The 26,513-nt window shown below is 34.7% G+C and overlaps 1 protein-coding gene across 6 annotated transcripts in view; it reads right to left on the bottom strand.

The window, feature by feature from the left end:
* Positions 1 to 1,188: 1,188 nt before the first annotated feature.
* Positions 1,189 to 26,513, bottom strand: part of LOC141395484 (putative gustatory receptor 28b) — a 49,844-nt gene continuing 24,519 nt past the window's right edge. For 2 of the 6 annotated variants that reach the window (XM_073971458.1, XM_073971460.1), the window contains exons 2-4: positions 1,718 to 2,119; positions 1,478 to 1,636; positions 1,189 to 1,415 (exon numbers count right to left, since the gene is read on the bottom strand). In XM_073971458.1, the coding sequence (XP_073827559.1) occupies positions 1,290 to 1,415; positions 1,478 to 1,636; positions 1,718 to 2,119 (687 nt within the window). In that variant the 3' untranslated portion in view covers positions 1,189 to 1,289. Of the gene's footprint in view, positions 1,416 to 1,477; positions 1,637 to 1,717; positions 2,120 to 14,531; positions 15,222 to 21,477; positions 22,168 to 23,254; positions 24,040 to 26,513 lie in introns of those variants that run through there. The other 4 variants (XM_073971457.1, XM_073971459.1, XM_073971463.1 and 1 more) reach the window with 4 other exon arrangements.

Below are 26,513 nucleotides of genomic sequence, written 5' to 3'. Positions count from 1 at the left end.
AATTTGATTACTTGTTCTTTGATCTGGCGACAGCCAGGTGCCCTTATGAATATCGAGATGCTTACATCTGGTACTGCTAACTACCATGTTTCTTGCAGATGCAAAGTCTATCCGCCTCATACCATTGTCAGATGTTTCACTGTGGAGACTGAATTTCCCGACTGTTGGGCCAAAGATATTCTCCTTTCCAATTTTGGCATTAAAATCGCCTAGTGTAATTTTAATGTCATGGGCAGGGCAACGGTCATAAGTTTCTTCTAAGCGCTTGTAAAATATATCTTTGGCCTGTTCGTCCTTGTCTTCAGTGGGAGCATGAGCGCAAATAAAGCTGATGTTGAACAATTTTGATTTTAATCGAATTGCAGCGAGTCTTTCATTCACTGGGGTGAAGCTGGAGACCAGATGTTTTAACCTCTGACCAACTACAAATCCGCAACCAAACTCATGCTTTACGTCATGGCAGCTATAATACAGTGCGTCACCTTTAGGTGTTGTTGTGACGCCTTTCCCAATCCAGCGTATTTCCTGTATGGTAGTAATGTCGGCCTTGTACTTTTCAAGTACATCTGCCAATGTGTAAACTGCACCTTCCCTATAAAGAGTGTGAACACTCCAGGTGCAGATTCGCAGATCATGGTCCTTAAAACGTTTGCGGGGTTCGTCAAATTTAGAGGGGTTTGTTTTTATTTTCTTCCATTTTTTCATAGTAGGCTGTTTCTAGTGGAGGGTTACTAACCCGTTCTTATGGGTGAACGCGCGGCACATGTTATCTCACTACCTTTAACGAGTGTTAAAGGCAGTTGCCCAGGTGACACCACGTGGAGGTCAGTGTCCACTTGAGATGAAAGAGGGACCAAGATAAATCCTGGGCTTTGCCATGTTAAAGCTGGTCAGGACTGTTGCTTGGTATCTTCCATCCCCTACGTCACCTAAAATATAAGATATAGAATATAAAATACAAAATATAAAATACAAAATATTGAATGAAAAATATAAAATATAGAATATAAAAAAAATAAAATATAAAATTTAAAATATAGAATAAAAAATATAAAATATTAAAAATATAAATTTTAAAATATAAAATGAAAAATGTAGAATAAAAAATATAGAATATAAAATATAGAATTTACAAAATGAAATTATAAGTTCTAAAATGTGTAATTGATAATTGAAAAAAGGTAACACTTTTATATATTTTTATCTTTATTCATTATTTATAATAATAGCTTAGATCACATTTAACAAATTAAACATATATAAATTATTGACATAAATCGCCCTCCTCACTAATGCTGCGTTAGATTAGCAATATTCGTTGAATTGCCAGGAGTACAGGCACCCTCTAAGGCTGGTGGGCTACTCGAAGTGAATTGTAGCAAAATAATCAAATAGGTTGTAAGGGCACCACTTATCTGCCAACAAAAACAACAACATATTACAACAAGTATAACAAAAGTCGGTATTGAGTTCCTACCGTAAAATATAACGTTCGATCAATATTAAATAGACCAGCTGCTGTGAAACTTATCTTCAAATGCAGCAATTGCATAGAGAATTGTTGTAACTTTTCCTTGACTTCGGGGGTTTTGGCTTTATTCAAAAGGGCATGGACAATGCCACCGGTCTTTTCGCTCTGGAAAAGATGAAAAATATGTAAAAAGGAATTGTTATTCATATTCCAATTTTTCTGGTTTAGAAATTCCTCTGAACTTACCTTCTTTATGGCTCGATTACTACCCTCCACAATGGATATGATTGCAATCAAATACAAAATCATTTGACAGGAAAAGAAGGTGACAAATTCGACAGTTTTAAATTTACTCTCTCGCTTCGATTTACCCAATAGTGTCTCCAGAACGTAGTAAGCATCGAAGACAATAATCAAGAAGGCTATTGAAATTATCGTCAGCAATTGATAGGTAAAATATTTATTTGCGGTGGATGCTGCCTCACAGATCAGCTGATGAATTTCCATGGATTCTTGTATTATTTCGGAGGGATTTTTCGATACAATCGTATACATGGAAAAGGAGTCCAAACATTGCAGGGAACGTTGCTTTTGCGTTATGGCCTTAATGCTGCGCGTATCCCACTGATGGCTGAGATTTTTGAGAACCTACAAAAAAAAGAGAGAAGGATATTTAAGATTATAAACAGTTGATTGAGGAACAGATAAATGACTAATGAATAAATATCGGTAGGAGAAAAAGTATAGAATAAAATATGACAACAAAATTCGACATGGAGGACCTCATGGATTTTAAAATGTTTTAGAAGCAATATTTTTAACAGCACCCATTCCACACCATAAACGTGCATTTTTTAAAGAATTTTAGCAGCACTCTTTGGCCTCAATAAACGTGGATTTTTTAAAGAATTTTAGCAGCACTCTTTGGCCTCAATAAACGTGGATTTTTTAAAGAATTTTAGCAGCACTCTTTGGCCTCAATAAACGTGGATTTTTTAAAGAATTTTAGCAGCACTCTTTGGCCTCAATAAACGTGGATTTTTTAAAGAATTTTAGCAGCACTCTTTGGCCTCAATAAACGTGGATTTTTTAACGAATTTTAGCAGCACTCTTTGGCCTCAATAAACGTGGAGTTTTTAAAGAGTTTTAGCAGCACTCTTTGGCCTCAATAAACGTGGATTTTTTAAAGAATTTTAGCAGCACCCATTCAACACCATAAACGTGGATTTTTTAAAGAATTTTAGCAGCACTCTTTGGCCTCAATAAACGTGGATTTTTTAAAGAATTTTAGCAGCACTCTTTGACCACAATAAACGTGGATTTTTTAAAGAATTTTAGCAGCACTCTTTGGCCTCAATAAACGTGGATTTTTTAAAGAATTTTAGCAGCACTCTTTGGCCTCAATAAACGTATATTTTTTAAAGAATTTTAGCAGCACTCTTTGGCCTCAATAAACCTGGATTTTTTAAAGAATTTTAGCAGCACTCTTTGGCCTCAATAAACGTGGATTTTTTTAAAGAAATTTAGCAGCACTCTTTGACCTCAATAAACGTGGATTTTTTAAAGAATTTTAGCAGCACTTTTTGGCCTCAATAAACGTGGATTTTTTAAAGAATTTTAGCAGCACTCTTTGGCCTCAATAAACGTGGATTTTTTAAAGAGTTTTAGCAGCACTCTTTGGCCTCAATAAACGTGGATTTTTTAAAGAATTGTAGCAGCACTCTTTGTCCTCATTAAACGTGGATTTTTTAAAGAATTTTAGCAGCACTCTTTGGCCTCAATAAACGTGGATTTTTTAAAGAATTTTAGCAGCATTCTTTGGCCTCAATAAACGTGGATTTTTTAAAGAATTTTAGCAGCACTCTTTGGCCTCAATAAACGTGGATTTTTTAAAGAATTTTAGCAGCACTCTTTGGCCTCAATAAACGTGGATTTTTTAAAGAATTTTAGCAGCACTCTTTGGCCTCAATAAACGTGGATTTTTTAACGAATTTTAGCAGCACTCTTTGGCCTCAATAAACGTGGAGTTTTTAAAGAGTTTTAGCAGCACTCTTTGGCCTCAATAAACGTGGATTTTTTAAAGAATTTTAGCAGCACCCATTCAACACCATAAACGTGGATTTTTTAAAGAATTTTAGCAGCACTCTTTGGCCTCAATAAACGTGGATTTTTTAAAGAATTTTAGCAGCACTCTTTGACCACAATAAACGTGGATTTTTTAAAGAATTTTAGCAGCACTCTTTGGCCTCAATAAACGTGGATTTTTTAAAGAATTTTAGCAGCACTCTTTGGCCTCAATAAACGTATATTTTTTAAAGAATTTTAGCAGCACTCTTTGGCCTCAATAAACCTGGATTTTTTAAAGAATTTTAGCAGCACTCTTTGGCCTCAATAAACGTGGATTTTTTTAAAGAAATTTAGCAGCACTCTTTGACCTCAATAAACGTGGATTTTTTAAAGAATTTTAGCAGCACTTTTTGGCCTCAATAAACGTGGATTTTTTAAAGAATTTTAGCAGCACTCTTTGGCCTCAATAAACGTGGATTTTTTAAAGAGTTTTAGCAGCACTCTTTGGCCTCAATAAACGTGGATTTTTTAAAGAATTGTAGCAGCACTCTTTGTCCTCATTAAACGTGGATTTTTTAAAGAATTTTAGCAGCACTCTTTGGCCTCAATAAACGTGGATTTTTTAAAGAATTTTAGCAGCATTCTTTGGCCTCAATAAACGTGGATTTTTTAAAGAATTTTAGCAGCACTCTTTGGCCTCAATAAACGTGGATTTTTTAAAGAATTTTAGCAGCACTCTTTGGCCTCAATAAACGTGGATTTTTTAAAGAATTTTAGCAGCATTCTTTGGCCTCAATAAACGTGGATTTTTTAAAGAATTTTAGCAGCACTCTTTGGCCTCAATAAACGTGGATTTTTTAAAGAATTTTAGCAGCACTCTTTGGCCTCAATAATCGTGGATTTTTTAAGGAATTTTAGCAGCACTCTTTGTCCTCAATAAACGTGGATTTTTTAAAGAATTTCAGCAGCACTCTTTGGCCTCAATAATCGTGGATTTTTTAAGGAATTTTAGCAGCACTCTTTGGCCTCAATAAACGTGGATTCTTTAAAGAATTTTAGCAGCACTCTTTGGCCTCAATAAACGTGGATTTTTTAAAGAATTTTAGCAGCACTCTTTGGCCTCAATAAACGTGGATTTTTTAAAGAATTTTAGCAGCACTCTTTGGCCTCAATAAACGCGGATTTTTTAAAGAATTTTAGCAGCACTCTTTGGCCTCAATAAACGTGGATTTTTTAAAGAATTTTAGCAGAACTCTTTGGCCTCAATAAACGTGGATTTTTTAAAGAATTTTAGCAGAACTCCTTGGCCTCAATACACGTGGATTTTTTTAAAGAATTTTAGCAGCACTCTTTGGCCTCAATAAACGTGGATTTTTTAAAGAATTTTAGCAGCATTCTTTGGCCTCAATAAACGTGGAGTTTTTAAAGAATTTTAGCAGCACTCTTTGGCCTCAATAAACGTGAATATTTTAAAGAATTTTAGCAATTTGGCCTCAATAAACGTGGAGTTTTTAAAGAATTTTAGCAGCACTCTTTGGCCTCAATAAACGTGGATTTTTTTAAGAATTTTAGCAGCACTATTCGGCCTCAATAAACGTGGATTTTTTAAAGAATTTTAGCAGCACTCTTTGGCCTCAATAAACGTGGAGTTTTTAAAGAATTTTAGCAGCACTCTTTGGCCTCAATAAACGTGAATATTTTAAAGAATTTTAGCAGCACTCTTTGGCCTCAATAAACGTGGATTTTTTAAAGAATTTTAGCAGCACTCTTTGGCCCCAATAAACGTGAATATTTTAAAGAATTTTAGCAGAACTCTTTGGCCTCAATAAACGTGGATTTTTTAAAGAATTTTAGCAGCACTCTTTGGCCTCAATAAACGTGGATTTTTTAAAGAATTTTAGCAGCACTCTTTGGCGTCAATAAACGTGGAGTTTTTAAAGAATTTTAGCAGCACTCTTTGGCCTCAATAAACGTGGATTTTTTAAAGAATTTTAGCAGCACTCTTTGGCCTCAATAAACGTGAATATTTTAAAGAATTTTAGCAGCCCTCTTTGGCCTCAATAAACGTGGTTTTTTTTAAAGAATTTTAGCAGCACTCTTCGGCTTCTATAAACGTGGATTTTTTAAAAAAATTTAGCACCACTCTTTGGCCTCAATAAACGTGGATTTTTTAAAGAATTTTAGCAGCACTCTTTGGCCTCAATAAACGTGAATATTTTAAAGAATTTTAGCAGCACTCTTTGGCCTCAATGAACGTGGATTTTTTTAAAGAATTTTAGCAGCACTCTTTAGCCTCAATAAACGTGGATTTTTTAAAGAATTTTAGCAGCACTCTTTGGCCTCAATAAACGTGGATTTTTTAAAGATTTTTAGCAACACTCTTTAGCCTCAATAAACGTGGATTTTTTAAAGAATTTTAGCAGCACTCTTTGGCCTCAATAAACGTGGATTTTTTAAAGAATTTTAGCAGCACTCTTTGGCCTCAATGAACGTGGATTTTTTTAAAGAATTTTAGCAGCACTCTTTAGCCTCAATAAACGTGGATTTTTTAAAGAATTTTAGCAGCACTATTTGGCTTCAATAAGCGTGGATTTTTTAAAGAATTTTAGCAGCACTCTTTGGCCTCAATAAACGTGGATTTTTTAAAGAATTTTAGCAGCACTCTTTAGCCTCAATAAACGTGGATTTTTTAAAGAATTTTAGCAGCACTCTTTGGCTTCAATAAACGTGGATTTTTTAAAGAATTTTAGCAGCACTCTTTGGCCTCAATAAACGTGGATTTTTTAAAGAATTTTAGCAGCACTCTTTGGTCTCAATAAACGTGGATTTTTTAAAGAATTTTAGCAGCACTCTTTGGTCTCAATAAACGTGGATTTTTTAAAGAATTTTAGCAGCACTCTTTGGCCTCAATAAACGTGTTTTTTTTTAAAGAATTTTAGCAGCACTCTTTGGCCTCAATAAACGTGGATTTTTTAAAGAATTTTAGCAGCACTCTTTGGTCTCAATAAACGTGGATTTTTTAAAGAATTTTAGCAGCACTCTTTGGTCTCAATAAACGTGGATTTTTTAAAGAATTTTAGCAGCACTCTTTGGCCTCAATAAACGTGGACTTTTTAAAGAATTTTAGCAGCACTCTTTGGCCTCAATAAACATGGATTTTTTAAAGAATTTTAGCAGCACTCTTTAGCCTCAATAAACGTGGATTTTTTAAAGAATTTTAGCAGCACTCTTTGGCTTCAATAAACGTGGATTTTTTAAAGAATTTTAGCAGCACTCTTTGGTCTCAATAAACGTGGATTTTTTAAAGAATTTTAGCAGCACTCTTTGGCCTCAATAAACGTGGATTTTTTAAAGAATTTTAGCAGCACTCTTTGGCCTCAATAAACGTGGATTTTTTAAAGAATTTTAGCAGCACTCTTTGGCCTCAATAAACGTGGACTTTTTAAAGAATTTTAGCAGCACTCTTTGGCCTCAATAAACATGGATTTTTTAAAGAATTTTAGCAGCACTCTTTAGCCTCAATAAACGTGGATTTTTTAAAGAATTTTAGCAGCACTCTTTAGCCTCAATAAACGTGGATTTTTTAAAGAATTTTAGCAGCACTCTTTGGCTTCAATAAACGTGGATTTTTTAAAGAATTTTAGCAGCACTCTTTGGTCTCAATAAACGTGGATTTTTTAAAGAATTTTAGCAGCACTCTTTAGCCTCAATAAAAGTGGATTTTTTAAAGAATTTTAGCAGCACTTTTTGGCCTCAATAAACGTGGATATTTTAAAGAATTTTAGCAGCACTCTTTGGCCTCAATAATCGTGGATATTTTAAAGAATTTTAGCAGCACCCTTTGGCCTCAACAAACGTGGATTTTTTAAAGAATTTTAGCAGCACACTTTGGTCTCAATAAACGTGGATTTTTTAAAGAATTTTAGCAGCACTCTTTGGTCTCAATAAACGTGGATATTTTAAAGAATTTTAGCAGCACTCTTTGGTCTCAATAAACGTGGATTTTTTAAAGAATTTTAGCAGCACTCTTTGGCCTCAATAAACGTGGATTTTTTAAAGAATTTTAGCGGCACTCTTTGGCCTCGATAAACGTGGATTTTTTAAAGAATTTTAGCAGCACTCTTTGGCCTCAATAAACGTGGATTTTTTAAAGAATTTTAGCAGCACTCTTTGGCCTCAATAAACGTGGATTTTTTAAAGAATTTTAGCAGCACTCTTTGGCCTCAATAAACGTGGATTTTTTAAAGAATTTTAGCAGCACCCTTTGGCCCCAACAAACGTGGATATTTTAAAGAATTTTAGCAGCACTCTTTGTCCTCAATAAACGTGGATATTTTAAAGAATTTTAGCAGCACTCTTTGGCCTCAATAAACGTGGATTTTTTAAAGAATTTTAGCAGCACTCTTTGGTCTCAATAAACGTGGATTTTTTAAAGAATTTTAGCAGCACTCTTTGGTCTCAATAAACGTGGATTTTTTAAAGAATTTTAGCAGCACTCTTTGGCCTCAATAAACGTGGTTTTTTTTAAAGAATTTTAGCAGCACTCTTTGGCCTCAATAAACGTGGATTTTTTAAAGAATTTTAGCAGCACTCTTTGGTCTCAATAAACGTGGATTTTTTAAAGAATTTTAGCAGCACTCTTTGGTCTCAATAAACGTGGATTTTTTAAAGAATTTTAGCAGCACTCTTTGGCCTCAATAAACGTGGACTTTTTAAAGAATTTTAGCAGCACTCTTTGGCCTCAATAAACATGGATTTTTTAAAGAATTTTAGCAGCACTCTTTAGCCTCAATAAACGTGGATTTTTTAAAGAATTTTAGCAGCACTCTTTGGCTTCAATAAACGTGGATTTTTTAAAGAATTTTAGCAGCACTCTTTGGTCTCAATAAACGTGGATTTTTTAAAGAATTTTAGCAGCACTCTTTGGCCTCAATAAACGTGGATTTTTTAAAGAATTTTAGCAGCACTCTTTGGCCTCAATAAACGTGGATTTTTTAAAGAATTTTAGCAGCACTCTTTGGCCTCAATAAACGTGGACTTTTTAAAGAATTTTAGCAGCACTCTTTGGCCTCAATAAACATGGATTTTTTAAAGAATTTTAGCAGCACTCTTTAGCCTCAATAAACGTGGATTTTTTAAAGAATTTTAGCAGCACTCTTTGGCTTCAATAAACGTGGATTTTTTAAAGAATTTTAGCAGCACTCTTTGGTCTCAATAAACGTGGATTTTTTAAAGAATTTTAGCAGCACTCTTTAGCCTCAATAAACGTGGATTTTTTAAAGAATTTTAGCAGCACTTTTTGGCCTCAATAAACGTGGATATTTTAAAGAATTTTAGCAGCACCCTTTGGCCTCAATAATCGTGGATATTTTAAAGAATTTTAGCAGCACACTTTGGTCTCAATAAACGTGGATTTTTTAAAGAATTTTAGCAGCACACTTTGGTCTCAATAAACGTGGATTTTTTAAAGAATTTTAGCAGCACTCTTTGGTCTCAATAAACGTGGATATTTTAAAGAATTTTAGCAGCACTCTTTGGTCTCAATAAACGTGGATTTTTTAAAGAATTTTAGCAGCACTCTTTGGCCTCAATAAACGTGGATTTTTTAAAGAATTTTAGCGGCACTCTTTGGCCTCGATAAACGTGGATTTTTTAGAGAATTTTAGCAGCACTCTTTGGCCTCAATAAACGTGGATTTTTTAAAGAATTTTAGCAGCACTCTTTGGCCTCAATAAACGTGGATTTTTTAAAGAATTTTAGCAGCACTCTTTGGCCTCAATAAACGTGGATTTTTTAAAGAATTTTAGCAGCACCCTTTGGCCTCAACAAACGTGGATATTTTAAAGAATTTTAGCAGCACTCTTTGTCCTCAATAAACGTGGATATTTTAAAGAATTTTAGCAGCACTCTTTGGCCTCAATAAACGTGGATTTTTTAAAGAATTTTAGCAGCACTCTTTGGTCTCAATAAACGTGGATTTTTTAAAGAATTTTAGCAGCACTCTTTGGTCTCAATAAACGTGGATTTTTTAAAGAATTTTAGCAGCACTCTTTGGCCTCAATAAACGTGGTTTTTTTTAAAGAATTTTAGCAGCACTCTTTGGCCTCAATAAACGTGGATTTTTTAAAGAATTTTAGCAGCACTCTTTGGTCTCAATAAACGTGGATTTTTTAAAGAATTTTAGCAGCACTCTTTGGTCTCAATAAACGTGGATTTTTTAAAGAATTTTAGCAGCACTCTTTGGTCTCAATAAACGTGGATTTTTTAAAGAATTTTAGCAGCACTCTTTGGCCTCAATAAACGTGGTTTTTTTTAAAGAATTTTAGCAGCACTCTTTGGCCTCAATAAACGTGGATTTTTTAAAGAATTTTAGCAGCACTCTTTGGCCTCAATAAACGTGGATTTTTTAAAGAATTTTAGCAGCACTCTTTGGTCTCAATAAACGTGGATTTTTTAAAGAATTTTAGCAGCACTCTTTGGTCTCAATAAACGTGGATTTTTTAAAGAATTTTAGCAGCACTCTTTGGTCTCAATAAACGTGGATTTTTTAAAGAATTTTAGCAGCACTCTTTGGCCTCAATAAACGTGGTTTTTTTTAAAGAATTTTAGCAGCACTCTTTGGCCTCAATAAACGTGGATTTTTTAAAGAATTTTAGCAGCACTCTTTGGTCTCAATAAACGTGGATTTTTTAAAGAATTTTAGCAGCACTCTTTGGTCTCAATAAACGTGGATTTTTTAAAGAATTTTAGCAGCACTCTTTGGTCTCAATAAACGTGGATTTTTTAAAGAATTTTAGCAGCACTCTTTGGTCTCAATAAACGTGGATATTTTAAAGAATTTTAGCAGCACTCTTTGGTCTCAATAAACGTGGATTTTTTAAAGAATTTTAGCAGCACTCTTTGGCCTCAATAAACGTGGATTTTTTAAAGAATTTTAGCAGCACTCTTTGGCCTCAATAAACGTGGATTTTTTAAAGAATTTTAGCAGCACTCTTTGGCCTCAATAAACGTGGATTTTTTAAAGAATTTTAGCAGCACTCTTTGGTCTCAATAAACGTGGATTTTTTAAAGAATTTTAGCAGCACTCTTTGGCCTAAATAAACGTGGATTTTTTAAAGAATTTTAGCAGCACTCTTTGGCCTCGATAAACGTGGATTTTTTAAAGAATTTTAGCAGCACTCTTTGGCCTCAATAAACGTGGATTTTTTAAAGAATTTTAGCAGCACTCTTTGGCCTCAATAAACGTGGATTTTTTAAAGAATTTTAGCAGCACTCTTTGGCCTCAATAAACGTGGATTTTTTAAAGAATTTTAGCAGCACTCTTTGGCCTCAATAAACGTGGATTTTTTAAAGAATTTTAGCAGCACTCTTTGGCCTCGATAAACGTGGATTTTTTAAAGAATTTTAGCAGCACTCTTTGGCCTCAATAAACGTGGATTTTTTAAAGAATTTTAGCAGCACTCTTTGGCCTCAATAAACGTGGATTTTTTAAAGAATTTTAGCAGCACTCTTTGGCCTCAATAAACGTGGATTTTTTAAAGAATTTTAGCAGCACTCTTTGGCCTCAATAAACGTGGATTTTTTAAAGAATTTTAGCAGCACTCTTTGGCCTCAATAAACGTGGATTTTTTAAAGAATTTTAGCAGCACTCTTTGGCCTCAATAAACGTGGATTTTTTAAAGAATTTTAGCAGCACTCTTTGGCCTCAATAAACGTGGATTTTTTAAAGAATTTTAGCAGCACTCTTTGGCCTCAATAAACGTGGATTTTTTAAAGAATTTTAGTAGCACCCATTCAACTAGAAATTTTAAGCAGAAGCTTTTGTGCACCATTATTCTGGTTAATTTTTTGTGATTTTTTTTTTTTTAATTTCTGGGTGCATCCATTGACCCCTCATTTTTTGGAAGAATTTGTTTTTTAGATTTAGTAATTACCTTGTTATTCACCCTCAAATAGACTACCAATTTATCCAATACCGAACTGAATAGAACAAACACACTGCTAACCACCACATAAGGTGAATAAAATGACACATTTGTCATCGGTGGTACCGAAACACCATTCCTCAAAAATACTCCCACTGATCCATATAAAATAAAACCAATATTTGCACCGATCATCAATAGCATCCTCAAATTTATCCGAAATGCACATTTCCTCTGTAAGAAGCGAACTCCCAAACGTGAGAATCGCAACTCCAACCATTCATATTGTTCTATTAGACGTCTCAAGTATTTACTTCGGATCAAACTATATACCAATATCACCAGAATACATGACATGCCATTGAATTTTTGCAATGAATCTGTCAAACGGGAAACCTCCGTTTCAAAGAAATGACTTAGCAACGATTGTTCGTGCCCCATGACATAACCGAAAACCAAAATAAGGAAAAGTATGCGTAGCAAAGCGTTTCCATATCCGAAAATTGTATTCTTCAAATGCCGTCTTGGTTGCAGTTTAAATTCGAAGGGTACCACACCAATTACGAAGGCAAGCAGGAACATTAAACGATAACAGGCGTAGACATCTCCCGGTCTATACAAATCGTGTAGGAATATTCGTAGCGAATGTAACATGTTTGGCGTGAATGTTGGACTTATTGCGCGGGGAAGTTTTAATTAAAACTAAATAACTTTCTCAGGTCAGTGTAGGAGTTGTCCACTTTTAACCGGTCGTATCCTATTATTTTTAATGATCATACATTATGGCGATGATGGTATCACCCATCCACCATCAATGCTTAATTAATTAATTGAATACACAGTTGTTAACAGTTATTGTTGTTGTCGGTTTTAGTTTTATGAATGTGACATTTGTTATTTATATTGTTTTTATCGCTTTTGACAGGTACTCTGAACTCTGAGTAAATATTTTATTTAACGTTGACTTTAATTGTGGAACAATAAATTGGTAATTGCATTTATTTTTATTATTGGAAACTTTTGCAGGGAAGTAAGTTATGACCAAAGGGTGCTGCTAAAATTCTTTAAAAAAATCCACGTTTATGTTGGCCAAAGGGTGCTGCTAAAATTCTTTAAAAAAATCCACGTTTATGTTGGCCAAAGGGTGCTGCTAAAATTCTTTAAAAAAATCCACGTTTATGTTGGCCAAAGGGTGCTGCTAAAATTCTTTAAAAAAATCCACGTTTATGTTGGCCAAAGGGTGCTGCTAAAATTCTTTAAAAAAATCCACGTTTATGTTGGCCAAAGGGTGCTGCTAAAATTCTTTAAAAAAATCCACGTTTATGTTGGCCAAAGGGTGCTGCTAAAATTCTTTAAAAAAATCCACGTTTATGTTGGCCAAAGGGTGCTGCTAAAATTCTTTAAAAAACCACGTTTATGTTGGCCAAAGGGTGCTGCTAAAATTCTTTAAAAAATTCGCGTTTATGTTGGTCAAAGGTGCTGCTAAAATTCTTTAAAAAATCCGCTTTTATGTTGGCCAAAGGGTGCTGCTAAAATTCTTTAAAAAAAACCACGTTTATGTTGGCCAAAGGCTGCTGCTAAAATTCTTTAAAAAATCCACGTTTATGTTGGCCAAAGGGTGCTGCTAAATGTCTTTAAAAAATCCACGTTTATTGTGGCCAAAAGTTGCTGCTAAAATTCTTTAAAAAATCCACGTTTATTGTGGCCAAAAGTTGCTGCTAAAATTCTTTAAAAAATCCATGTTTATTGTGGCCAAAGGTTGCTGCTAAAATTCTTTAAAAAATCCACGTTTATTGTGGCCAAAGGTTGCTGCTAAAATTCTTTAAAAAAATCCACGTTTATTGTGGCCAAAGGTTGCTGCTAAAAATTTTTAAAAAATCCACGTTTATTGTGGCCAAAAGTTGCTGCTAAAATTTTTTAAAAAATCCACGTTTATTGTGGCCAAAGGTTGCTACTAAAATTCTTTAAAAAATCCACGTTTATTGTGGCCAAAGGTTGCTACTAAAATTCTTTAAAAAATCCACGTTTATTGTGGCCAAAGGTTGCTGCTAAAAATTTTTAAAAAATCCACGTTTATTGTGGCCAAAGGTTGCTACTAAAATTCTTTAAAAAATCCACGTTTATTGTGGCCAAAGGTTGCTGCTAAAATTCTTTAAAAAATCCACGTTTATTGTGGCCAAAGGTTGCTGCTAAAATTTTTTAAAAAATCCACGTTTATTGTGGCCAAAGGTTGCTACTAAAATTCTTTAAAAAATCCACGTTTATTGTGGCCAAAGGTTGCTGCTAAAAATTTTTAAAAAATCCAAAGGTTGCTGCTAAAATTTTTTAAAAAATCCACGTTTATTGTGGCCAAAGGGTGCTGCTAAATGTCTTTAAAAAATCCACGTTTATTGTGGCCAAAGGGTGCTGCTAAATTTCTTTAAAAAATCCACGTTTATGTTGGCCAAAGGGTGCTGCTAAATGTCTTTAAAAAATCCACGTTTATGTTGGCCAAAGGTTGCTGCTAAAATTCTTTAAAAAATCCACGTTTATTTTGGCCAAAAGGTGCTGCTAAAATTCTTTAAAAAATCCACGTTTATTTTGTCCAAAAGGTGCTGCTAAAATTCTTTAAAAAATCCACGTTTATTTTGGCCAAAAGGTGCTGCTAAAATTCTTTAAAAAATCCACGTTTATTTTGGCCAAAAGGTGCTGCTAAAATTCTTTAAAAAATCCACGTTTATTTTGGCCAAAAGGTGCTGCTAAAATTCTTTAAAAAATCCACGTTTATGTTGGCCAAAGGGTGCTGCTAAAATTCTTTAAAAAATCCACGTTTATGTTGGCCAAATGGTGCTGCTAAAGTTCTTTAAAAAATCCCCGTTTATGTTGGCCAAAGGGCGCTGTCCGAAGGGTGCTGCTAAAATTTGTTATAAAATCCGCGTTTATGTTAGCCAAAGGGTGCTCCAAAAAATCTTAAATATACACTGTTATTGTGGCCAACGAGAACTCCCAAAAATTGTTTAAAAACCACGTTTATTATGGTTAATGACAAGTAATATACTTGAATGTGTTGTTTGAGTTTTTTGAGTTACCTTATTAAACGCTTTAAAGTACATCGCCAAATTTTGCACCACAGCTCTAAACAACAATACAATGCAGCTGACAATTAAAAGCGGTGAATAGAATGAAGTCCATGTCCATAAAGAAACCGAAACCCCATTGGATGCAAAAATTGTCGAACCATAAACAATGAATGCCAAATTAGCACAACTGAGTAGAATAATCCTCAAATTAATCCAAAATGCATTGTTGCGCAGAAGGAAATGTACTCCCAAATGGGATAAATGGAATTCCAAATTGTCCATTTTTTCCAGAAGCTTGGCAAACACCTTACGACGTCAAAGTCCCAGGAATAAGGTAAGCAAGAGGCCAAACATGCCATTAAATTTACGCATATTATCCGCAAATCGAGATACACCGGACACTTGGAAAAATTTCACTACCGAGTGTCCAGTGATCTTAATATAGAGGAATATGCAAGAGAAGAATACGGAAACAAGAATGACATAACAATAGGAGACAATTGTTGGCTTTAAGTGACGCCTGGGTGTAGAACGAAATTCCAACGGTAGAACACCCGCCATGAAGGTGACTGCGGAGAGTATCCGTAGACAGCCATAAATATCGCTGGGATTTTGTATATCTTCAAAAAATATTTGTAAACTTTTGGGTAAAACGAATGCCGACGACATTTTGCACGCTTTGATAGTTGTAACTAAACTGAAATGAATTGCAGGTTGTTATATTAACGAAATGTCGTACAGAGGCAGTTAAGAGTACTTCTAATGCCATTTTAATAGCTTTAATGCATTAGAGGGTGATAACATCAGGGATACAGAATATTTAATTAATTGGTGTAAATAACTGCTTGTTGAATGTGAAATTGAGTGGGCGATTGTTCACAAATTTACTTACATTTTTTATAGGCACATTGAAACTAATTTCTATGTACTCCACAAAATCAAATTGTCAAAGGGAGTTACAAGTGGCTGTTGAGTAGAAAGTTACTAGGGCATTTGAGGTAGTCCATGGCTGCTCTTAAAAATCTTGAAAAAACTAGTCCAAAGGTTCTCCTAAAAATCTTTAAAAAATCCACGTTTAAGTTAGTCTAAGTGTGGTCTTAAAAATCTTTAAAAAATCCACGTTTATGGCAGTCTAAGGGTGCTCTTAAAAATCTTTAAAAAATCCAAGTTTACGGCAGTATAAGGGTGCTCTTAAAAATCTTTAAAAAGTCCACGTTTATGGCAGTCCTAGGGTGCTCTTAAAAATCTTTAAAAAATCCAAGTTTATGGCAGTCCAAGAGTGATCCTAAAAATCTTTAAAAAATCCACGTGCTTCTAAAAATTGTTAAAAAAATCCACGTCTTATGGCAGTCAATGAGTGCTCCTAAAAATACTTAAAAAATCCAGGTTTATGGCAATCAAATGGTGCTTCTAAAAATTGTTAAAAAATCCATGTCTATGACAGTGCATGAGTGCTCCTAAAAATACTTAAAAAATCCACGTTTATGGCAATCAAATGGTGCTTCTAAAAATTGTTAAAAAATCCATGTCTATGGCAGTCCATGAGTGCTCCTAAAAATCCTTAAAAAATCCACATTTATGGCAGTCCATGAGTGCTCCTAAAATCCCTAAAAAATCCAACTTTAAGGCAGTCCAAGAGTGCTTCTAAAAATCGTTAAAAAATCCAAGTTTATGGCAGCCAAAGGGTGCTTCTAAAAATCTTTTAAAAATCCACGTTTATGACAGTCAAAGAGTGCTTCTAAAAATCGTTAAAAATCCACGTTTAGCGTGTTGAATTGGTGCTGCTAAAATTCTTTAAAACATCCACGTTTAGGGTGTTGAAAGGGTGCTGCTAAAATTCTTTAAAAAATCCACGTTTAGGGTGTTGAAAGGGTGCTGCTAAAATTCTTTAAAAAATCCACGTTTATGGTGTTGAAAGGGTGCTGCTAAAATTCTTTAAAAAATTCACGTTTATGGTGTTGAAAGGGTGCTGCTAAAATTCTTTAAAAATTCCACGTTTATGTTGGCCAAAGGGTGCTGCTAAAATTCTTTAAAAATTCCACGTTTATGTTGGCCAAAGGGTGCTGCTAAAATTCTTTAAAAATTCCACGTTTATGTTGGTCAAAGGGTGCTGCTAAAATTCTTTAAAAATTCCACGTTTATGTTGGCCAAAGGGTGCTGCTAATATTCTTTAAAAATTCCACGTTTATGTTGGCCAAAAGGTGCTGCTAAAATTCTTTAAAAAATCCACGTTTATGTTGGCCAAAAGGTGCTGCTAAAATTCTTTAAAAATTCCACGTTTATGTTGGCCAAAGGGTGCTGCTAATATTCTTTAAAAATTCCACGTTTATGTTGGCCAAAAGGTGCTGCTAAAATTCTTTAAAAAATCCACGTTTATGTTGGCCAAAGGGTGCTGCTAAAATTCTTTAAAAATTCCACGTTTATGTTGGCCAAAGGGTGCTGCTAATATTCTTTAAAAATTCCACGTTTATGTTGGCCAAAAGGTGCTGCTAAAATTCTTTAAAAAATCCACGTTTATGTTGGCCAAAAGGTGCTGCTAAAATTCTTTAAAAATTCCACGTTTATGTTGGCCAAAGGGTGCTGCTAATATTCTTTAAAAATTCCACGTTTATGTTGGCCAAAAGGTGCTGCTAAAATTCTTTAAAAAATCCACGTTTATGTTGGCCAAAGGGTGCTGCTAAAATTCTTTAAAAATTCCACGTTTATGTTGGCCAAAGGGTGTTGCTAATATTCTTTAAAAAATCCACGTTTATGTTGGCCAAAGGGTGCTGATAAAATTCTTTAAAAAATCCACGTTTATGTTGGCCAAAGGGTGCTGCTAAAATTCTTTAAAAATTCCACGTTTATGTTGGCCAAAGGGTGCTGCTAATATTCTTTAAAAATTCCACGTTTATGTTGGCCAAAGGGTGCTGCTAATATTCTTTAAAAATTCCACGTTTATGTTGGCCAAAAGGTGCTGCTAAAATTCTTTAAAAAATCCACGTTTATGTTGGCCAAAGGGTGCTGCTAAAATTCTTTAAAAAATCCACGTTTATGTTGGCCAAAGGGTGCTGCTAATATTCTTTAAAAATTCCACGTTTATGTTGGCCAAAAGGTGCTGCTAAAATTCTTTAAAAAATCCACGTTTATGTTGGCCAAAGGGTGCTGCTAAAATTCTTTAAAAAATCCACGTTTATGTTGGCCAAAGGGTGCTGCTAAAACTCTTTAAAAATTCCACGTTTATGTTGGCCAAAAGGTGCTGCTAAAATTCTTTAAAAAATCCACGTTTATGTTGGCCAAAGGGTGCTGCTAAAATTCTTTAAAAAATCCACGTTTATGTTGGCCAAAGGGTGCTGCTAAAATTCTTTAAAAAATCCACGTTTATGTTGGCCAAAGGGTGCTGCTAATATTCTTTAAAAATTCCACGTTTATGTTGGCCAAAAGGGGCTGCTAAAATTCTTTAAAAAATCCACGTTTATGTTGGCCAAAGGGTGTTGCTAATATTCTTTAAAAAATCCACGTTTATGTTGGCCAAAGGGTGCTGATAAAATTCTTTAAAAAATCCACGTTTATGTTGGCCAAAGGGTGCTGCTAAAATTCTTTAAAAAATCCACGTTTATGTTGGCCAAAGGGTGCTGCTAAAATTCTTTAAAAAATCCACGTTTATGTTGGCCAAAGGGTGCTGCTAATATTCTTTAAAAATTCCACGTTTATGTTGGCCAAAAGGTGCTGCTAAAATTCTTTAAAAAATCCACGTTTATGTTGGCCAAAGGGTGCTGCTAAAATTCTTTAAAAAATCCACGTTTATGTTGGCCAAAGGGTGCTGCTAATATTCTTTAAAAATTCCACGTTTATGTTGGCCAAAAGGTGCTGCTAAAATTCTTTAAAAAATCCACGTTTATGTTGGCCAAAGGGTGCTGCTAAAATTCTTTAAAAAATCCACGTTTATGTTGGCCAAAGGGTGCTGCTAATATTCTTTAAAAATTCCACGTTTATGTTGGCCAAAAGGTGCTGCTAAAATTCTTTAAAAAATCCACGTTTATGTTGGCCAAAGGGTGCTGCTAAAATTCTTTAAAAAATCCACGTTTATGTTGGCCAAAGGGTGCTGCTAATATTCTTTAAAAATTCCACGTTTATGTTGGCCAAAAGGTGCTGCTAAAATTCTTTAAAAAATCCACGTTTATGTTGGCCAAAGGGTGCTGCTAAAATTCTTTAAAAAATCCACGTTTATGTTGGCCAAAGGGTGCTGCTAAAATTCTTTAAAAAATCCACGCTTATGTTGGCTAAAGGGTGCTGCTAAAATTCTTTAAAAAATCCACGTTTATGTTGGCCAAAGGATGCTGCTAAAATTCTTTAGAAAATCCACGTTTATGTTGGCCAAAGGTGCTGCTAAAATTCTTTAAAAAATCCACGTTTATGTTGGCCAAAGGGTGCTGCTAAAATTCTTTAAAAAATCCACGTTTATGTTGGCCAAAGGGTGCTGCTAAAATTCTTTAAAAATTCCACGTTTATGTTGGCCAAAGGGTGCTGCTAAAATTCTTTAAAAAATCCACTTTTATGGTGTTGAATGGGTGCTGCTAAAATTCTTTAAAAAATCCACGTTTATGTTGGCCAAAGGGTGCTGCTAAAATTCTTTAAAAATTTCACGTTTATGTTGGCCAAAGGGTGCTGCTAAAATTCTTTAAAAAATCCACGTTTATGTTGGCCAAAGGGTGCTGCTAAAATTCTATAAAAAATCCACGCTTATGTTGGCCAAAGGGTGCTGCTAAAATTCTTTAAAAAATCCACTTTTGTGGTGTTGAATGGGTGCTGCTAAAATTCTTTAAAAAATACACGTTTATGTTGGCCAAAGGGTGCTGCTAAAATTCTTTAAAAAATACACGTTTATGTTGGCCAAAGGGTGCTGCTAAAATTCTATAAAAAATCTACGTTTATGTTGGCCAAAGAGTGCTGCTAAAATTCTATAAAAATTCCACGTTTATGTTGGCCAAAGGGTGCTGCTAAAATTCTTTAAAAAATCCACGTTTATGTTGGCCAAAGGGTGCTGCTAAAATTCTTTAAAAAATCCACTTTTATGGTGTTGAATGGGTGCTGCTAAAATTCTTTAAAAAATCCACGTTTATGTTGGCCAAAGGGTGCTGCTAAAATTCTTTAAACATTTCACGTTTATGTTGGCCAAAGGGTGCTGCTAAAATTCTTTAAAAAATCCACGTTTATGTTGGCCAAAGGGTGCTGCTAAAATTCTATAAAAAATCCACGCTTATGTTGGCCAAAGGGTGCTGCTAAAATTCTATAAAAAATCCACGCTTATGTTCGCCAAAGGGTGCTGCTAAAATTCTTTAAAAATTTCACGTTTATGTTGGCCAAAGGGTGCTGCTAAAATTCTTTAAAAATTTCACGTTTATGTTGGCCAAAGGGTGCTGCTAAAATTCTTTAAAAAATCCACGTTTATGTTGGCCAAAGGGTGCTGCTAAAATTCTATAAAAAATCCACGCTTATGTTGGCCAAAGGGTGCTGCTAAAATTCTATAAAAAATCCACGCTTATGTTCGCCAAAGGGTGCTGCTAAAATTCTTTAAAAATTTCACGTTTATGTTGGCCAAAGGGTGCTGCTAAAATTCTTTAAAAATTTCACGTTTATGTTGGCCAAAGGGTGCTGCTAAAATTCTTTAAAAAATCCACGTTTATGTTGGCCAAAGGGTGCTGCTAAAATTCTTTAAAAAAATCCACTTTTATGGTGTTGAATGGGTGCTGCTAAAATTCTTTAAAAAAATCCACTTTTATGGTGTTGAATGGGTGCTGCTAAAATTCTTTAAAAAATCCACGTTTATGTTGGCCAAAGGGTGCTGCTAAAATTCTTTAAAAATTTCACGTTTATGTTGGCCAAAGGGTGCTGCTAAAATTCTTTTTTAAAAAATCCACGTTTATGTTGGCCAAAGGGTGCTGCTAAAATTCTTTAAAAAATACACGTTTATGTTGGCCAAAGGGTGCTGCTAAAATTCTATAAAAAATTCACGTTTATGTTGGCCAAAGGGTGCTGCTAAAATTCTTTAAAAAATACACGTTTATGTTGGCCAAAGGGTGCTGCTAAAATTCTTTAAAAAATCCACGATTATGTTGGCCAAAGGGTGCTGCTAAAATTCTTTAAAAAATCCACGATTATGTTGGCCAAAGGGCGCTGCTAAAATTCTTTAAAAATTCCACGTTTATGTTGGCCAAAGGGTGCTGCTAAAACTCTTTAAAAAATCCACGATTATGTTGGCCAAAGGGTGCTGCTAAAATTCTTTAAAAAATCCACGATTATGTTGGCCAAAGGGTGCTGCTAAAATTCTTTAAAAATTCCACGTTTATGTTGGCCAAAGGGTGCTGCTAAAACTCTTTAAAAAATCCACGATTATGTTGGCCAAAGGGTGCTGCTAAAATTCTTTAAAAAATCCACGTTTAGGGTGTTGAAAGGGTGCTGCTAAAATTCTTTAAAAAATCCACGATTATGTTGGCCAAAGGGTGCTGCTAAAATTCTTTAAAAAATCCACGTTTAGGGTGTTGAAAGAGTGCTGCTAAAATTCTTTAAAAATTCTACGAATATGTTGGCCAAGGGGTGCTGCTAAAATTCTTTAAAAAATCCACGTTTATGTTGGCCAAAGGGTGCTGCTAAAATTCTTTAAAAAATCCACGTTTATGTTGGCCAAAGGGGGCTGCTGAAATTTTTTAAAAAATTCACGAATATGGTGTTGAATGGGTGCTGCTAAAATTCTTTAAAAAATCTAAGTTTATGTTGATTAATGGGTGCTCCAAAAAATCTTAAAATTCCACTATGATTGTGACCAATGAGAAGTCCCAAAAATATTTTAAAAAATCCACGTTTACTATGGTTCATGAGAAATTATAAACATCCTTAAAAAACCCACGTTAATTGTGGCCAATTGATGCTCTTAAAAAATCCATTTATGTGTCAATTTTTGAGTTTTTTGAGTTACCTTATTAAACGCTTTAAAGTACATCGACAAATTTTGCACCACAGCTCTAAACAACAATACAATGCAGCTGACTATTAAAAGCGGTGAATAGAATGAAGTCCAAGTCCATAAAGAAACCGAAACCCCATTGGATGCAAAGATTGTCGAACTATAAACAATGAATGCCAAATTAGCACAACTGAGTAAAATAATCCTCAAATTAATCCAAAATGCATTGTTGCGCAGAAGGAAGTGTACTCCCAAATGGGATAAATGGAATTCCAAATTGTCCATTTTTTCCAGAAGCTTGACAAACACCTTACGACGTCAAAGTCCCAGGAATAAGGTAAGCAAGAGGCCAAAAATGCCATTAAATTTACGCATATTATCCGTAAATCGAGATGCACCGGACACGTGGAAAAATTTCACTACCGAGTGTCCAGTGATCTTAATATAGAGGAATATGCAAAAGAAGAATACGCAAACAAGAATAGTATAACAAAAGGCGACAATTGTTGGTTTTAAGTGACGCCTGGGTGTAGAACGAAATTCCAACGGTAGAACACCTGCCATGAAGGTGACTGCGGAGAGTATCCGTAGACAGCCATAAATATCGCTGGGATTTTGTATATCTTCAAAAAATATTTGTAAACTTTTGGGTAAAACGAATGCCGACGACATTTTGCACGCTTTGATAGTTGTAACTAAACTGAAATGAATTGCAGGTTGTTATATTAACGAAATGTCGTACAGAGGCAGTTAAGAGTACTTCTAATGCCATTTTAATAGCTTCAATGCAATAGAGGGTGATAATATCAGGGATACAGAATGTTTAATTAATTGGATATACGTGTAAATAACTCCTTGTTGAATGTGAAATTGAGACAGTCTAAGGGTGCTTCTAAAAATCATTAAAAAATCCAAGTTTATGGCAGTCCAAGGGTGCTTCTAAAAATCTTTAAAAAATCCACGTTTATGGCAGTCCAAGGGTGCTTCTAAAAATCATTAAAAAATCCACGTTTATGGCAGTCCAAGAGTGCTCCTAAAAATCCTTAAAAAATCCACGTTTATGGCAGTCCAAGAGTGCTCTTAAAAATCGTTAAAAAATCCACGTTTATGGCAGTCCAAGAGTGCTCCTAAAAATCCTTAAAAAATCCACGTTCATGGTAGTCCAAGAGTGCTCTTAAAAATCTTCAAAAAAAATCCACTTTTATTGCAGTCCTAGAGTTCTCTTAAAAATCCACGTTTAGGGCAATCAAATTGAGCTTCTAAAATCCTAAAAAGTCCATGTTTAGGGCAGTCAAAAACTGCTTCTAAAATCTTAAAAAATCCATGTTTAGGGCAGTCAAAGGGTGCTTCTAAAAATCTTAAAAAAATCCATGTTTAGGGCAGTCAAAGGGTGCTTCTAAAAATCTTTAAAAAATCCACATTTATGGCAGTGAAAAGGTGCTTCTAAAAATCCTTAACAGTTTAAAGCGGCTAATGGGATGCTCCTAAAAATCTTTAAAAAATCCACGTTTACTGTGGTCATTGGGTGCTGCTAAAAATCTTTAAAAAATACACTTTTATTATGGTCAATGGGTTCTGTTAAAAATATTTAAAAAATCCACGTTTATGGTGCCAAAAGGTGTTGATAAAAATCTTTAAAAATCTATCTTTAGCGGCTAGTTGGTTCTCCTAAGAAGCTTTATAAAATGCACGCTTATAGCGGCTAAGAAGCTTAAAAAATACGAATTTAAAGCGGCTAATGGGTGCTCCTAAAATCCTAATATTACAATCAGTTTTTCTTCCAACTTACCCGATTGAGTAAATCAAAATGTTGCCCGAAACGCATTGCAAACGAAACATTCAACACCACGACACTCATAATAAAAACATTCGGTAGAAAAAATGCTCCTACCGCTTGAAATGATGGCCATATTTGATTATGAAACAGGATCCACATACAACTGGCCATATAGCTGCCACACACAGCGGACATCATCAGCAATTTTATGTTACGAATTGTAAGAATATAACGAAAATTAAATTCAACACCCAAATTCCGAAAACGTCCATCAATCACAGCTGCTGTGGTATACATTGCAACCAAATCACGACTATTGAGTAGACTCATGCCGAAGAGAACTAACATTCCGGTGAGGCCAATAAATTTCTGTAGAATGTCGCCAACTTTTGAAATTTCCGTTTTGAAGAAGAATCCCACAATAGATTCCTCCAAAAGGAAGGAGTGCAGGAAACAATAGGCAAATAATGTGCCCTGTAGCATGGTAATGGCGAAGCCCAGCCGTGATATGTACATTCGTCGGTTACCATATGGACCGGCAATACGCAATGGTGTTAAACCCAATACGAAAGTTACGAAGAGCAAAGTTTTTTCAGCCGCATAGGTGTCTTGGGGATTGAGAAAGTCCAACCAAAATGCCATTGTTGTCGAAAGATGATGTTGTCCAATGTTTAAAGAAATACTGCGGAACTTTAAAGCTATTTGTTCCTTTTTATAGTTGTTGCTGAGGACATAAAAGGATTTTGTTCTGATTGACATTTTCCATTATAAAATGACTGGCCACTTTACTTGGCAGCTTGTGGGTTAATTGACAGTTTATTGTAGCTTTCTTTACTCATCAAAATTCCCTAAATTTGATGGGAAGTCATAATAAAACATTTTCTTCAACTCTATTGTCGAAATGTTGAAAAAAATGATAAAAATAAAAAATTGTTTGATTTGGCAATAGTTGGGTAAATGGTGGACAAACCCTGTTCGACATCGCTGCCTTTCAATAACAATTCAAGTGCATTGAAACAAGAACAATTTTAGAAAGCTAAGAATTTATTCCGCTTTATTTACCGCTTATCATGCATTAAAAAACGATACCCAACATTATTACCCATACTAATGCCTAGTTTCTAAATATGTTAAGAAATGAAGCCGTTATATGTCTCTAAGGGAAAGAATCATAAAAATATGACATTGCAAGACAGAATTTCCCTTTTTCCGAATATAATTGAAAAACTTATACTGGGCAATCTGAGATAAGAGGAGAATATATGGCTTGCATACCGTCACCTTAAAATGCCTAAAGACGTAACCCTCAAATGGTTAAGTTGAGGGTTACGTCTTAGGGGATTTCAGGTGACGATGCACAAACCAGCATTGATGTTTACCTTAGATTCAACATGGTACCCATTTGAATACAAATTAACAGCAACTTTTCAAATCACTCAACAGTAATGAATCCCATATCAATTTTGATCGGCTGCATAAGGCCCATAGACCGCCATCCTTCAACGTAGATTTAAGATTTTAACCCTTGGACATTTAAAATGTTGGTTTAGACTTCGTAATTATCTTTCCATTTGAACTTTGTTAAAACTAAATATTGCTTAAGGATGCCAGCCTTCAGAGAAATGTTCCCCCTCTAACAAGCATTAAAGTTAGTGACAGAAATAGCATTTTCGTAGATGAAAAACGAAGTTTTTGAAGTATCATAAAGACTGTACCTTATTATTCAACTAACAGATCCAATCGACGCAGTCTTAAATCCACAATCCTTCATCACCACAATCCACCACTTGGTCGGGGTTTTTGGAACTTTCTGGCCATTATGGGTGAAGTATGGAGAATATAAATTTTCAGGGCGTATATTTCCCGAGTATTGGTTTTCCATAAAATATATTAAAGTCAATTAAATTTAATATAATTAAATTACACTTACACATTGCACTACGATGAAAAAATTGACGACGAAACCGAAACTACTAAAGTCGCCATCAGATCATTTGCTTTTTCACATGTATGACATCTGCTGGTCTGTATATTAGTATACACAAAGTGACAACATACATGTGAAAAAGCAGATGGTCTGATGGCGTCTTAATGGCGTGGATAACATTTTCTGTATAGCGAAGAAAACAGATATCGAAAATATTTCAAAAGCTTTAAACTCATTTCACTAAAACATGCAGTTCACATATGAACTAGAAGAAAAACAATAGACTCCCATATTTAGACGCTGTGATAACTCGACAAGGCAGCGCTATAACTGTTCAAAATACTTTGAAGAGATTTTCACATTTTCCATTGATTTGTTATGGAAGAGTTTAAGATACCAAACAAAGAGAATCGAAATAGCATTCGAAACGTCCGGTTGGTGTTTTTTCTTCTCAAAATTTTGGTCCTTCGCAATATTGAGTTTTCTCCCACCAGCGGTAAGAGACTCAATAGAACTGGCGAATGGAAGTATTTGGCATAAAAAAATACTTTAGCAATTTTGAATATTTTCTGTCCGAATAAAAGTGGGTCCTATAAAGTGGATCGGTAAAGCGTATGTCGTGGCTTGGACAACGGCATAAAGTGAAAGTATAGAAAATATATATATTAAAATGGCCTCAAAACTGGATTTTAGCATTGAAGGTTTTGAGAAGAGGCTCCAGGAACTGGAGTTGAAAGAACAATGTTGGCGGTTTGCTCGAAAAGCCGAGGTGCTCATCGCAACATGTTCTCATTTATTGAAAAGATTGTCCGTCTATAAAATAACCCAACTTGAAGATTGGTTGGACATTATAGAAGATGATATGGATATACTTCAGGAGTTCGAGAACAAGATTAGTGCTGAATATTTGAAATCGAATATGGAAAAGGCAAATGAAGTTTGCGACCCTCTAATGGAGAAAATTTATAAAATTTTAGCGCGTTCCCGTAGATTCGACTACCCCTACTTCAACATCTCTGAAACTTGGGTATTTGCTGAACCCGTAGAAGGAAAAAAGACGAATCTGAAAATGTTTTTTCCGGAAAGCTGACATTTTGCTAGACAATTGCGACGATGTGTCAAATAAATTGGAGAATATTACAACATATGAAGCTGAAGGATGGATTTCCACATTAAAGGAAATATATATGGAGCTAAATCACTTATTTCCAAAGGTGACTGAAATTGATGGAGTTAAATTGTATTGTGACATCATCCAAGAAAGTTTTGTTGGCCCCGGCAAGCCCTCACCTCAGAGGGAATTTCTTAATGAACAGTCCACTTGAAAATTATGGAATTGGCGAA

This window comes from Musca autumnalis, unplaced genomic scaffold (genome assembly GCF_047663935.1).
Source record: "Musca autumnalis isolate F117 unplaced genomic scaffold, ASM4766393v1 scaffold_2, whole genome shotgun sequence".
In the NCBI taxonomy this organism is placed as follows: Eukaryota; Metazoa; Arthropoda; class Insecta; order Diptera; family Muscidae; genus Musca; species Musca autumnalis.
The sequence above is the reverse complement of the archived record's forward strand: the minus strand, read 5'-3'. Positions and strand labels throughout refer to the sequence as shown.